The 13,422-nt window shown below is 31.7% G+C and overlaps 1 protein-coding gene across 2 annotated transcripts in view; it reads right to left on the reverse strand.

The window, feature by feature from the left end:
- The window catches only part of LOC145261090 (septin-2A-like), a 507,588-nt gene that overhangs the window by 18,314 nt on the left and 475,852 nt on the right, over nucleotides 1-13,422 (reverse strand). For both annotated transcript variants that reach the window (XM_080119278.1, XM_080119279.1), the window contains exons 5-7: nucleotides 6,143-6,277; nucleotides 4,030-4,147; nucleotides 682-783 (exon numbers count right to left, since the gene is read on the reverse strand). In XM_080119278.1, the coding sequence (XP_079975404.1) occupies nucleotides 682-783; nucleotides 4,030-4,147; nucleotides 6,143-6,277 (355 nt within the window). The remainder of the gene's footprint in view (nucleotides 1-681; nucleotides 784-4,029; nucleotides 4,148-6,142; nucleotides 6,278-13,422) is intronic.

A 13,422-nucleotide genomic window follows, 5' to 3' on the forward strand; every position in this document is an offset into this window, starting at 1 on the left:
CATCCCATCACTAGTAATTATGAAATTTAATGCACAACAATCTTATTTTGGTTTCTTCATAGTCAAGTCAATCATTTTAATGTTTTGTTAATATTTGAAGGAAAAAAAAAAAAAAAAAAAAAACGAATTACTCTATGATATTAACATTTAAAAAAAAATTTTTCCAAATTTTTTTTAAAACTTGAATAGAAAATCATTTAAACTGGTTTAAACATTTTCAGTAAATCTTCCTATATTAAAAAGGTACGTTTTGGAAGCTATTTCCATCTAATAATTTTATGAATAAATATTAAAAAACATCTTTAGAAAATTACTTCTAAATTCATAATGAGTTTTTCTTTAAAGCGACGTTTGCTTCAAAATGTCAGTTTTTTTTTTAATAAATTAATTTATTATTAAAATAAAAATTCTAGTTTGATCTCTGATGTGCTACAAATCATATTAAGATTCAATGTGTTAACTATTGAAATATCGTTTACGTATTTCCTTTAAGAGATAATGAGATTTTAAACTATATTTAATAATTTGTGTGTCCATTTTGATTTTTTATTTACCACAAGAGGACTTTGTAGGAATTTTTGTTCATTTGAAACCAACATCAGACTATACAGATTTAGAAAGTCAGTTTTTAAAGAACAGTGTTTTTTTTTTTTTTTTGCTTATTCTTTTCTGCTGTCTTACCTTCAACTGTCGGCATTGTTCTTTGTATTCGTCATCTTCATCGGAGTCGCAATCCGGGAGTGGATAAATATTTATGCCAAATTCATCAATCTGATCCATAATCTGATGGTAAAATAAAGTAAAATAAAGTAAAATAAAAAATAAAATTAACAAATATTTACAAAATATAATAGAAAATAAAATTAACAAATATTTACAAAATATAATGAAAATAAAATTAACAAATATTTACAAAATATAATGAAAATAAAATTAAAAAATATTTACAAAATATAATGAAAATAAAATTAAAAAATATTTACAAAATATAATGAAAATAAAATTAAATATTTACAAAATATAATAAAAAATAAAATTAACAAATATTTACAAAATATAATGAAAATAAAATTAACAAATATTTACAAAATATAATAGAAAATAAAATTAACAAATATTTACAAAATATAATGAAAATAAAATTAACAAATATTTACAAAATATAATGAAAATAAAATTAACAAATATTTACAAAATATAATGAAAATAAAATTAAAAAATATTTACAAAATATAATGAAAATAAAATTAAATATTTACAAAATATAATAAAAAATAAAATTAACAAATATTTACAAAATATAATGAAAATAAAAAAATATATTAAAAAAAGAAAAAAGTAGGAAATAAAAATAAAATCAAAAATAATTTTTTTAAAATAAATACAATGAAAATAATACAATGAAAATAATACAATAAAAATAATAAAATAAAATTATATAAAATAATAAAAAATAACATGAAAGAAAAAATAAAAGATGAAATACCAAAAATAAAATAAGAGAAAAAAATACAATAAAAAATAAAATAAAAACGTACATTAAAAAAGATTTAAAAATTGTAATTCCAGACATGAAAATAACATATATATATATATATATATATATATATATATATATATATATATATATATATGCGCGTTTATGTACATGCATACATATAAATAAAAATGAATGAATGCAAAAGTTTTCATTATTTTTCATATTAATCTCTTCTATATAAAAAAATATTTGTTCTTATTTACTTGCTTCCCCACTAGGACAGAGTTAAGCACTAGGTCGATTTTTTATATGTGGAGAAAATCCAGTTCCCCAAAAAGTGGCACACTGGATCAAAAATTGCAGCATCAAAACAGATAGTACACTTTGTTCTTAGCCAAAAGCCCAGAATGAGTGCCTTACTGTTATTTAAATTAATAATACAACATATTTGTAAATTCTCTCTCTCTCTTATATATATATATATATATATATATATATATAATGTCCTGTGCCGACGCGGTCAACAAGGGTGATGTACAACTCGACTCTGGTCTGCCTCAGCCATCAGATGTGGCTGATTGCATGTGTGCAGGCTGTCCTGGCCTGTTCTTGCCTCTGTACTTTTGCTTTCAGCGGAGAGGGTGCTAGCAGTATTGGGAAAGCTCCTTATTCCTACTTTGCCTAGGCTGGGAGAGAGATGAAAGTGCATCATCGTCAAAATCGACGGACTGCCTGATATATATATATTTATTAGTATAGATAAAATGCTCCCAAATCAGCTATTTAAATACCCAGTCTTTCAATTTTGACCTCTTGGCAGCCAAATTTTCGCCCAAAAACTGATTAAATTAAAAAAGCTTGCCGCATGCCTGAATACCCTGTATGTCAAATTTAGACCAATAATTAGCCAAGTAGTTTGTTAGAGACGACAAAGGTCAAATCTTTTTAACTTTGGCTCCTTGGCAGCCAAATTTACAGCCAAATATCAATTAAGCTTGCCCTATGTCTGAATACACTATGTAAAATTTCAAATGCTTAGAGCAAAAATTGGCTGAGTAATTTAGTAGAGACTGCAGAGGTCAATTTTTTTTTAAAACTAATCCCAATTTTGACCTCTTAACATTTGTTTTGGGCTCAAACTAAATTAGAAGTTTGACCCATTTCCAAGTAACCTACAGTTAAAATTTCAAGTGTTTAGACCAAAAATTGGCGAAGGAGTTTGATAGAGTTTGCAAAGGTCAAATCGTTGAACTTTGACCCCTTGGCAGCCAAATTTCTGGCCGAGAACCGATTAAAAAGATTTTCACAAATTTCAATACCCCTTATATCAAGTCTCCAGTGTGTAGACCGAAAATTGACAGAGTAGCTTGGTAGGGAAATATGCACACACACACACACATACAATTTCACTTTTCTAGATATATAGATATGTGTCTTTATTATCAGTCCAGCAAGGCCACAACAATAATCAAGAAAAATTCATAGAGAAAAAAAAAGGAAGCGAGTTACTGACTGTCTCTCAATGATGCTATCATGGCTGTGGGGAAATTCTCAGTTAATTAGAATCTGAATTTAAATTTTCCAGACAATTCCTCATTGTGCCACATTTTTTTTATAGTTTTTAAATTCAATGATTGTTTTGGTCTTGTAGACAAACCATTTTTCTATTTCTGCTTAAATGCTTCTTTCCGACATTTTGAGTGAATCGATTTGATCGTCAATAAGTTGCTATGCATTTCTAAATTCGAACATAAAAAGCCCCCCCCCCCCAAGCAATCACTTAGAATTGATTTTTTTCTTTTTATTACGGTCTTATAATATATTAAAAAAAAAACTGTCAATAACTTTACTTATATATAAAAGGTGTGTGTGTGTGTGTGTGTGTGTGTGCGTTTCCTATGGACTCCAAAACGGCTGGGCTGATTTTTATGAAATTTTTCAGTTACATGTACTTAATGTGTATGTGCATGTTCTTAGAGGAGTTTTGCATTGGAATACTTCAGATAAGTATTGAAAATCGTTAATTGAAAATTTTCCATTAAAGAGGGAACAGTCCAATTTTGACCAAAATTAGCACTTTTATACAACCTAACATCATAAGTGCATTTGAGAAGTTTTATCACTGCACAAGTAAAAGGGCTCAGCGTATAAAATCAACAGTAGGTTCTTTAATAAGACAGGGATGCATTTGAAGTGAATGTTTCTGTTTAGAGCACAGTTTAACAATGGTGCCTGACTTTCGTACTCTAAACTTTAATTCAAGTTCCCAATAACAAATTGATTTGATCGACGAAGGGACAATTTTACAGATTTCGATGACAATAAAAGTGTTGAACATTCGTTGATCCTCATTCAATCCCAGGCAACGTTGGGTCTCCCTGCTAGTCTATATATATGAACAAACGTGAAAGTTTTAATCTTGCGTTTACAGAGAACTTATGCATGCAATTTAACAATTTTTGGTTCCAAGTATTTAAAGTAGCGAACTAGCAAAATGCTTTTATAAAATAAATAATCTCACAACATATTGCTCATCGACGACAGCTTACCTTGCGCTTCAAGTTTGTAACTTCCTTTTGAGTGAGGGTGTCGGCTTTGGCAAGTACAGGGACAATATTAACTTTGTGATGTACGGCTCTCATGAAAGAAATATCTAAAGGCTTCAGGCTGAAACAAGAAAAATGTCTGGCATTATTAGAAGACAAGAATAAAAGAGTTTTGGGAAATTGTCTAGACCAGGGGTCCTCTAAATTTTTGAACAGGGAGCCAGCCATTAGAGCTATGCGGGCAAAAAAAGAGAAAAAGAAAAAAAAACTAGCCTGGACATGTTTTATACAGTTTTGATTTTACTTCGAAACCTCATTCTTTTAATCATTTTCTGAACAAAAATAAAAACCACAAAACTATTTTAAAATTTTTCCTGGATATATTTACGTTTTTCCATAAGAGTTCTGTAGGCCATATTAAAAAACTTTGATGGGCTGGATCTGATCCACAGGTTGTAGTTTGGAGAATTTATTTTTATAACTATACACCTTGAGAATTTATTATTCACAAATGCAAGTTTCCACCACATAAACTTGATTTGATGGCTTTTAAAAGATGCCGAGTATCAGACATTTCCCAGATTTTATTTTTACTATGGCTTCAACAATCTTCCATGAAGCAGAATGCAACAGTAAACCATGTGCTGCCACTCAAATAAATCTGTACTTGGTGAGCGCAAAACACAGTTTCCGTATTTGCACATTTAATTCATTGTTAGAACATCATAAATTGTTGCCCGTGTTTTTGGTCGCTCGTTCATATCGTCATTTAGAGAAATAATTAAATTGCTTCATTATCAACTTGACTAATCATCCATTACAAAAAAAAAAAAAAATTCATTGTTGTTGCTTTTTTGTTATTAACAGAACAAAAAGTTTAAGATTCTATTCTGGACAGTTGCCGATCTCTTTTCTAAGCAGAAACTTAAAACTCGAGGACAATAAAAAAATTACGTACAAAAATGTAAATTCATATTAGAACGATGGTTCTTATTTCGGATGTTATTCTCATATTTCGGTTGATGTAACTTCTGACCTTCAGGTCTAACTTTTCGAACAATAGGTTTGATGGTTAATTAGTTAATTATTAACCTTTAATCGTTGATTATAGTTAAGAATCAAATAAAAACATACCTTCTTTGTTTTTAATTAGATTCACACTGGAAGTCATACTGACACTTGACAAAAAGATAAATTAATTAAGCATGTAAAGATGATTTAGGTTTAACACACAGACAAGAGAGACCGCCTTACATTTTAACATGAAGAGAGTAACATGTAAATACTCATTTATGTATAAACAAAGGGAAGGTAACTAAGTTACTTAAGAAATCCTTAAATCAATGAAAAATAATAAATCTGAAGCCGTCAAAAGGAAGATAACTTATATTACTAAAATCTGATTAACATTGAGAATTTCCAAAAAGAATCTGTATAGAATATGAAATGGAATATCTCTCTTCAGAATATATGGAGATATCAGTTAACCACATTGCGAGCTCACTCAAGATTTATCATCTGTTTATCTATGGACATAAAAACTGACTGATTAATCTAATCATGGACTTTTATGTAAGCAAGGTAAGGTGAGTTTATAAGTGGAAATCCAGATCCCAGAAAAAAGTAACCTGGTTAGTCTCGTCAGCGCTTTAAGTGAAATGAAATACCCTTCTCCTACACTTCGAAAGTAGAAAAAGCTGTGCAGTTTGACTTGCCCAATGGTGTTTCAAGGTCAATCTTTATTCTCTTCAACAACTATGGTTGGTTACAATAAGTGATTGAATGCTGCGCACAGACATTTTTACACTGCAAACAAAAATTCCAAATCATATTTTCCAGTAGTGGACATAACTTCTGTCGAATCTCAGGTGACCCACTTTTGCAACAAGAATCCTCATTCTTAAGAAACCCTTATTTTTTTTTTTACAAAAAGGTTAACCAATTTCCTGGGTGGTCTATTCTCTTAAATAAATATTTTTTTCCCCACTGTAGGCTTGCGTTTATAGCATGAACCTATGCATCTGCCCACCCCACAAAACCTGAAGCATTGTATATATTTACAGCATTCCAATCCTTTAACAGACACGGAGAGAAGGGAGAGGAGAGAACCACTTACCCATGACTAGATGGATTGATGAAATAAAAACAGCAGTGCACTCTGTTGTCGATGATGTGTCGCCTGTTGAGGCCGCTTTCGTCATGGAGGTAACGCTCAAATTGTTCATCAATGTAATGAATTATCGGCTTGAAGCTGGAAAAAAAAAAAATTTAATTACTGTTTCGACTGAGATGAGGGATGATTATTTGTATTGTTTGGATTCTTCAGGCTACGGTTTTCATCTTGAATGTAATTTGCACGTTTCTATCAGTGTAACCTCTGACCTTTATGTGTATCTTGTGAACTCTGTGGAAGAGGGCGAGGTTGCTGTCAAACTTGGGAATCTGCCCGGAATTGTCGGAAAACAAATATAAAAAACAAGTATGCCTTTAAAATAGCGACAATAAAGATACTGATATTAAATCAGTTAGAGAGAGAAAAAAAAAAAAAAAAAATGAAAAAAAAAAGAAAAAGAAAAAAGAAAAGAAAAAAATAAAAAGAAAGAAAAAGAAAAAAAGAAAAGAAAAAGAAAAAAAGAAAAGAAAAAAAGAAAAGAAAAAAAGAAAGAAAAAAAAGAAAGAAAAAAAAGAAAAAAAAGAACAGAAAAAAGAAAAAAAAAACAGAAAAAAGAAAAAAAAGAAAAAAGAAAAAAAAGAAAAGAAAAAAGAAAAAGAAAAAAAAAGAAAAAAAAAGAAAAAAAAGAAAAAAAAAAGAAAAAGAAAAAAAAGGAAAAAGAAAGAAAAAAAAGAAAAAAAAGAAAAAAATAAAGAAAAAAAAGAAAAAAAGAAAGAAAAAAAAAGAAAGAAAAAAAAAGAAAGAAAAAAAGAAAGAAAAAAAGAAAGAAAAAAAGAAAGAAAAAAAGAAAGAAAAAAAGAAAGAAAAAAAAAGAAAAAAAAAGAAAAAAAGAAAAAAGAAAAAAAAGAAAAAAAGAAAAAAAAGGAAAAAAAAAAGAAAAGAAAAAAAAAGAGAAAAAAAAAGAGAAAAAAAAAAGAAAAGTAACTACACATACTTTTGGTCCTGGTCTTGGCCTGGATTACTTTTGCACAAACTTAACATGGGGGTTATCCTTCAAATCATCAGAGTTATTAGTGGAAGCAACAAAATGTGTAAAAGTTGCATTATCGGTTGTTGCGGGGGAGTGAGCAAGTTACAGTTTAAAAGTTTGGTTCATCAACCATCTACGGGTTATTTAATGCTGAACAAATCCGTCAAATATAATTCTATAAGTAAGATGATTACTTTATATTGTTTTTATGGTTTTGTTTTACGGCATATTAACCCCCTTTTAGGGTTATTTAATGTCGAATCCGTTCATTTTATAAGAAGTTTTCAAGCTTGAATTTCTTTAAATCTTCAAATATTTATTCAAAATAACAGAGGAAACAACTGACCACAACAATAAGTAACCACATGAAGCTCGAAGCAGCTAACATAAGCCACAAGTTTTTTGCTGAGGAAGGAAAAATGTGGATCAGATCAAAATGTATAACTGGTTCACTACTAGTACATAGCCAAAATATTCTTGAGATCGATGATGATTGGATAGTCACTATAGGTCTCCCTGGCTGGCTGTAGAAAAGCCACATCAATACAAGACGGAGAAATATGAAAACCTAAAAAGAGAGCTGACCCGTGAAGGTTATGTTACATTGTATTGAGCAGTTTATTTGAATGCTCACATCAGTGAGGGGGGACGATACGCGAACAAGCTGTAGAGAGGAAGGCCCTGAAACAGTGCATATTCTCTCCTGATGATCAGATATTATCTGTAAGATGACATAGACCCACAAAAACCATGACTATATAAAAGTTTGAGAGAAAAAACAAAAAAATGCAATGAACCCCCCCCCCCAAAAAAAACCGATAAACATTCTATACAAGTAAAAAACTAAAATGGGGAAGGCCCTACAAAGGTGTGTTTTCTCTCTTGACAACCAACATTAACGTTATCCGAAATGGATTACTTCACAAGTGAAAACAGCTGATAAACATTGTATACAGGCCTATAAGGTAAGCCGTTTCTTTCAAAACAACATCTGTTGTTCGCTTGCTTCATGGCGAGATTCTGCTACTGTTCTGGTAGTAATTCTTATTCTCATGATGTTTGGTTTGGTTGCTCTATATTACGGCATATCAACCCTTTTAGAGTTATTTAATGTAGAATCCAGTTATTTTGGAAAAAAGTTTTTATACTCCAAGGTTATATCTTCAAATATTTATTCATGGTGTTTGGTTTGCTTGTTTTGTAGAGGACATTTGCAGAACACGATGGAGTCTTGCAAAAAGAAAGGAAAAAAAAATAGCATAAATGTTTTGTGCAGTTTAGGTCAGGAAGCCAATATCTTCAGAAAATTTGATTTGGTAGCAGCAAATATTGCTTTAAAAAAAATAAATAAATAAAATAAAAATTTAAAAAAATAACAGATAAAACGAATTAAAATTAAATTTTTTTTGAACAGTCCAACTTTCTTTGGTGAAGATTTCGGTTGGATTTTTGTCTGCAAACAGGTCCTTTATGTAAGTCTGAGTTAATCTTAAAGGAAAGTCTATTTGGGGTGAACTGCTCTTGGTTGTTGTTGTTGTTTCTATTGACTTGCCTCCCCACAGGGGCAGAGTTAGACACAAGGTCTGTTTTTAATGTGGGTAAAATTCAGCACCTCAAAAAGGGGCACTCTGGATAGGAACAAAAATAAAAATTGCCTCAATCTTGAAGGATTTTTCCTCAACTGATCGAAGTCAAAAAAGGTGAAGTGTAGTATCAGAGCAGATACTACACTTTGCTCTGAGCCAAAAGGTTTTTGTGGAAGTGGGTTTAAAGCAAAGAATATATAACTCTTTAAATTTTTCGGCTTTGAAGATCCTGACAGTCTATTAATGTTTGCTTGTATAAAATTCTCGACATGATAGACGCATTGGAGACTCTTCAGTCCATGAGAAATGCTCCTAACTGGAGTAGGCCTATATTTTTATAACTGGGTTATATCAAAAAAGAAAAACTCTGACTATGGAAATTCAACTGGTGTTGGAGTCTGCAGAGGGATGCGAATAACCATTGTAAAAAAAAAAGAAAAGACATGCTGAAACTGAGATGGATTTCTTAAGCTGGGCATGACTCCCATGTGTCGAGAAAGGGCAGTGCGTGTGCGCACACACACACACAAAGAAAAAAAACCCGACTTTTTTCTGAAAAAATTAAAATCTGTTTCAAAATTAACAGAAAGACACCAAGTGCATGTTTGGAAGTAAAAAAGCAGGAAGTTATTCTTTACTGAAGCAAAAATCATCTCTCCTACCCACTTCATGAACTGCTTGATGTCGACCTTTCTGGCAAAATTAACATTTTCAGTTTTTAGAGAGAACTATCATAAGAAAAAATTAAAAAAAAAAAAAAAGAAAAAAATAGCCATCTAAATCTTGAGCATCGATCAGTAAAAGAGAAAATGCCATAAATCTTGACCATGACAGATAAAAAAAAATTTTTTTTTTAAATAAGAAAAAAAAAATTAAAAAATAGCCATCTAAATCTTGAGTATGACAGCAGCAAAAATGCCACCTAAATCTTGACCATGGATCAGGAAAAAAGAAAATGCTATAAATCTTGATCATGACCGATCAGAAAAAAAAAAAAAAAAAAAAAAAAAAAAAAAAAAAAAAAGGCATCTAAATCTTCTGACAGGCCAATGCTATTCTAATTTTGGGCGTAACAGACCACCATAAACATATTTTGAACATTGACAAACAGACCAAAAAAAACTCATTTTAATTTTGATCGTGACACCCAAATGGACAAAACAGCTTTTCGAAGATACAGTGTACAAATCCAAAGGTGGTTAAACGATATAAAAAAAAACTCAAATATACTTTTTTTTATGATCAATGACGAATATGTGAAAGAAATCAGTGAAATAAAAAAAATGAAAATTGCATCAATTGAAGAATATAGGGTAAAGGAATAGATTTCTGGTTTGGCAGCAAAATTCTTTCAAGTTTCATTGGTTGGTGTGTGACATGCTGTCTGCTTTCCTCGAAAAACATAACCCAGCAGGATCTTATCTGGCAGACAGAGAATGCGTACAATTGATAAGCTCACATAAGGTCCGATGGAAGGAGGATAGGGGAAGTATATTTATAGATATACATAGACACAATTCATCTGTGCGAGATGAAAAGAGAGATCAAGTGAAAGAGACAGAGAAAGGGGGATGAGAAATGGGGGAGGGGAGGCAGAGATGACAAATTTTTACTGGCCCAATTAAAACATCACAAAAAAGAAAAAAAATCCTACATATTATTTGGATCATTCGGACTACTTTTCTCATCTTCGAGGCTATTCTTATGTTTCCGCCAGTATAACTTCCGACCTTTTTCAAGTGTCAAATTCGAGTATCTTTCTGTCAGACTTGGGAATCTAAATGGAATTACAAATGAAACGCTTTATTTGAATCCATGGGGGTAGCTTGCTCTCGTTCCATCAGCCATGAATGGGTAGAAGCTTTAATTAATTTGCAAATGTGTTTTTAGTATTGTCTGTAATGAGAACCGAGTTTTTAACTCTCAAAAGACTGATTATTGCTTATCTGTTGCACCACAAATTGTCTACAGATTCCTAGAGTTTGCCAAGGTGCACCTGGAGAAGGTTGGAGGTTACACGCGTCAAAATGTAACAAAAACATCCAATTTATTTATTTATTTGTGGATTATTATCCTCATCTTTAGAAGATGAGAATACAGTTAAGAGACTCAACATTCCTATTTACTCGCAGTTTTCCACCTGACGAAGGCCAGAGGAACAGTTGGCCGAAACGTCTAGAAACAACTAAAAGATGAGAATAATAGTTCGCAAACAAATAAACGTATAAATTGCTCATCTCAAAAGGATTCCAATAATAAAAATAATATCCAAGATGAAAACAGTAGCATTTCAAATTTTGTTATTGCAAAAGTTCTGAAACATAAGTGTTTATTTACTAGCAGAACTGCGTATGTGTGTGTGGGGGGGGGGCATAAAATACACTTAATGATATTTAAGTTCGTCCAGATTTTGTATATATTAGTATAGTCGTGATTAAAAAAAAAAAAAGGAATATGTGGATGTTATGGGTTAGAATCGAAACCAAAACTAGCAGTCAAAGCTGGTGACATTACCACTGTACCAGACATATGAACTGATTAAAAATTTAAAATAAACTAAGATGAATGTACAAAATTTAGAATGATTTTTTTCAATTTTGACCTCTTAAAAATTATTAACCGGCTAAAGACCCATAAAATAACAGTCCATAAAAAATCCAATCATTTGACACCCCTAGCACCGCACTGCGACTTTTAGTTTCGGAGGAGATAGAGTTTGAAAATATAGAGACAGAGCCTTTTGTATATCAGATTTGCGGACTGTTAGCCTCATCTTCATTGTAGTTGTTGTTGTTTCAGTACGTATCAGCCAACTAATCCTCTGAGGTGGTTAACTGTGATGAGAGAAGAATGCTGAGTCCCCTAACTGTATCCACAGTAATTACTGCCTTCCATAGTTGTCTCACCACCACTTTTGGTGAGACAACTGAAGGCCAGAGGAATAGTCGGCCAAAACGTGGTAGAAAAACAATAACTATGATGATGAGGATAACAGTCCGCAAATAAATAAATTTTCCATCTCAAAGGATTCCAATAAAAAAAAAAAAAAAAAAAAAAGTAAAAGTAATAATATATAATAAGTGTTGTGTTTGCTTAAAAACTAGCATGTAACCATAAGCAAGAATTATAAAATAGAGAAAGTTAAAATTATTAGTGCCTTCTGCATTTTAATTTACCAAAATTTAATAGTGAAAATATCTATTTATCATTACAGTAGAACCCCGGGATACGACATTAAAAATTAGTAACAAAATGCAGTACAGTATATACAATACATATGTATATAATCAAATAACATTATAAATAACATCATAAGGCGGGGCAAATACTGTAATCAGAGGGCAGAAAACTATTGTATTCCACATCGTAACCGGAAAAAAATCATATCCTAAGGCCACCATATCCCGAGGTTCTACTGTACATAAAAGGAACTGAGTGAGTAAGTGAGTGAGTGAGAGTGAGTGAGTGAGTGAGTGAGTGAGTGAGTGAGAGTGAGTGAGTGAGTGAGAGTGAGTGAGAGTGAGTGTGAGTGAGAGTGAGTGAGAGTGAGTGAGAGAGAGTGAGTGAGAGAGAGTGAGTGAGAGAGAGTGAGTGAGAGAGAGTGAGAGAGAGAGAGTGAGAGAGAGTGAGAGAGAGTGAGTGAGAGAGAGTGAGAGAGAGTGAGTGAGAGAGAGTGAGAGAGAGTGAGAGAGAGAGAGAGAGTGAGAGTGAGAGAGAGAGTGAGAGAGAGAGTGAGAGAGAGTCAGAGAGAGAGTGAGAGTGAGAGAGAGAGAGTGAGAGAGAGAGAGTGAGAGAGTGAGAGAGAGTTTGTTCCCTATGGACTCCAAAACGGCTGGGCTATTTTTTTTTTTCTTTTCTTTTTTGAAACTTCACATGAATGTACTTGAGGTGTCTGGGAGTGTTCCTAGAGAGGTTCTGCATTAGAATGCCTGCAATAAGTATCAAAAGTTGAAAATAAAAAAGAAATCCCATTTAAGAAGGAAGTCCAATTTTGACCAAATTAACACTTTTATACAACCTAACATCACAAGTGCATTTGAGAAATTTTATTTCCGCACAAGCAGAAAGACCCGGTGTATAAAATCAACAGTAGGTACTATTATAAGACAGGGGCGCATTCCAAACAAATGTGTTTTTTTTTTTAGAGCATAATTAAACCATGATGCTCGACTTTTGTTAGTTTTACTTTAATTCAAATGATTATGTAAACATCACAAAATCAACAGTAGATTCTCTACAGTGCAATGTAGTGCAATATTGTAGAATCACTGCGGGGAGGCATATGAAACTTCCTCCCAATACACTGCAGGGTAAGGGGTCCCTAACTACAGCATGCAATTAATCAACTTGATTAAAAAATGTGACAACATTTTTGATATAATGATAAGGTAGGATTAAAAAAAAAAAAATAAATTGAAAGGTTCTACTTATAGACAATGGCGAGAGGAACTGATCAATCAAATAGAGCCACATTCTGCTAGCAACCAATCAGAAACCGGAATTCCTCCATAAAGATATTGAATATTTTAGCATTTCCGCACATAATTCTTTCTGTGTCCACACGAGAAAGATCTTTGCTCTTTGCCTGCAAAATTTTACAGTCCTAACTGTATCCTCAGTAATTACTGCCCCCACCCTTTTTTTTTTAAACAAGGTAGTCACCACTT

The sequence above is a fragment of the Euprymna scolopes genome, chromosome 37 (genome assembly GCF_053919585.1).
Source record: "Euprymna scolopes isolate OS-2025 chromosome 37, ASM5391958v1, whole genome shotgun sequence".
Taxonomy (NCBI): Eukaryota; Metazoa; Mollusca; class Cephalopoda; order Sepiida; family Sepiolidae; genus Euprymna; species Euprymna scolopes.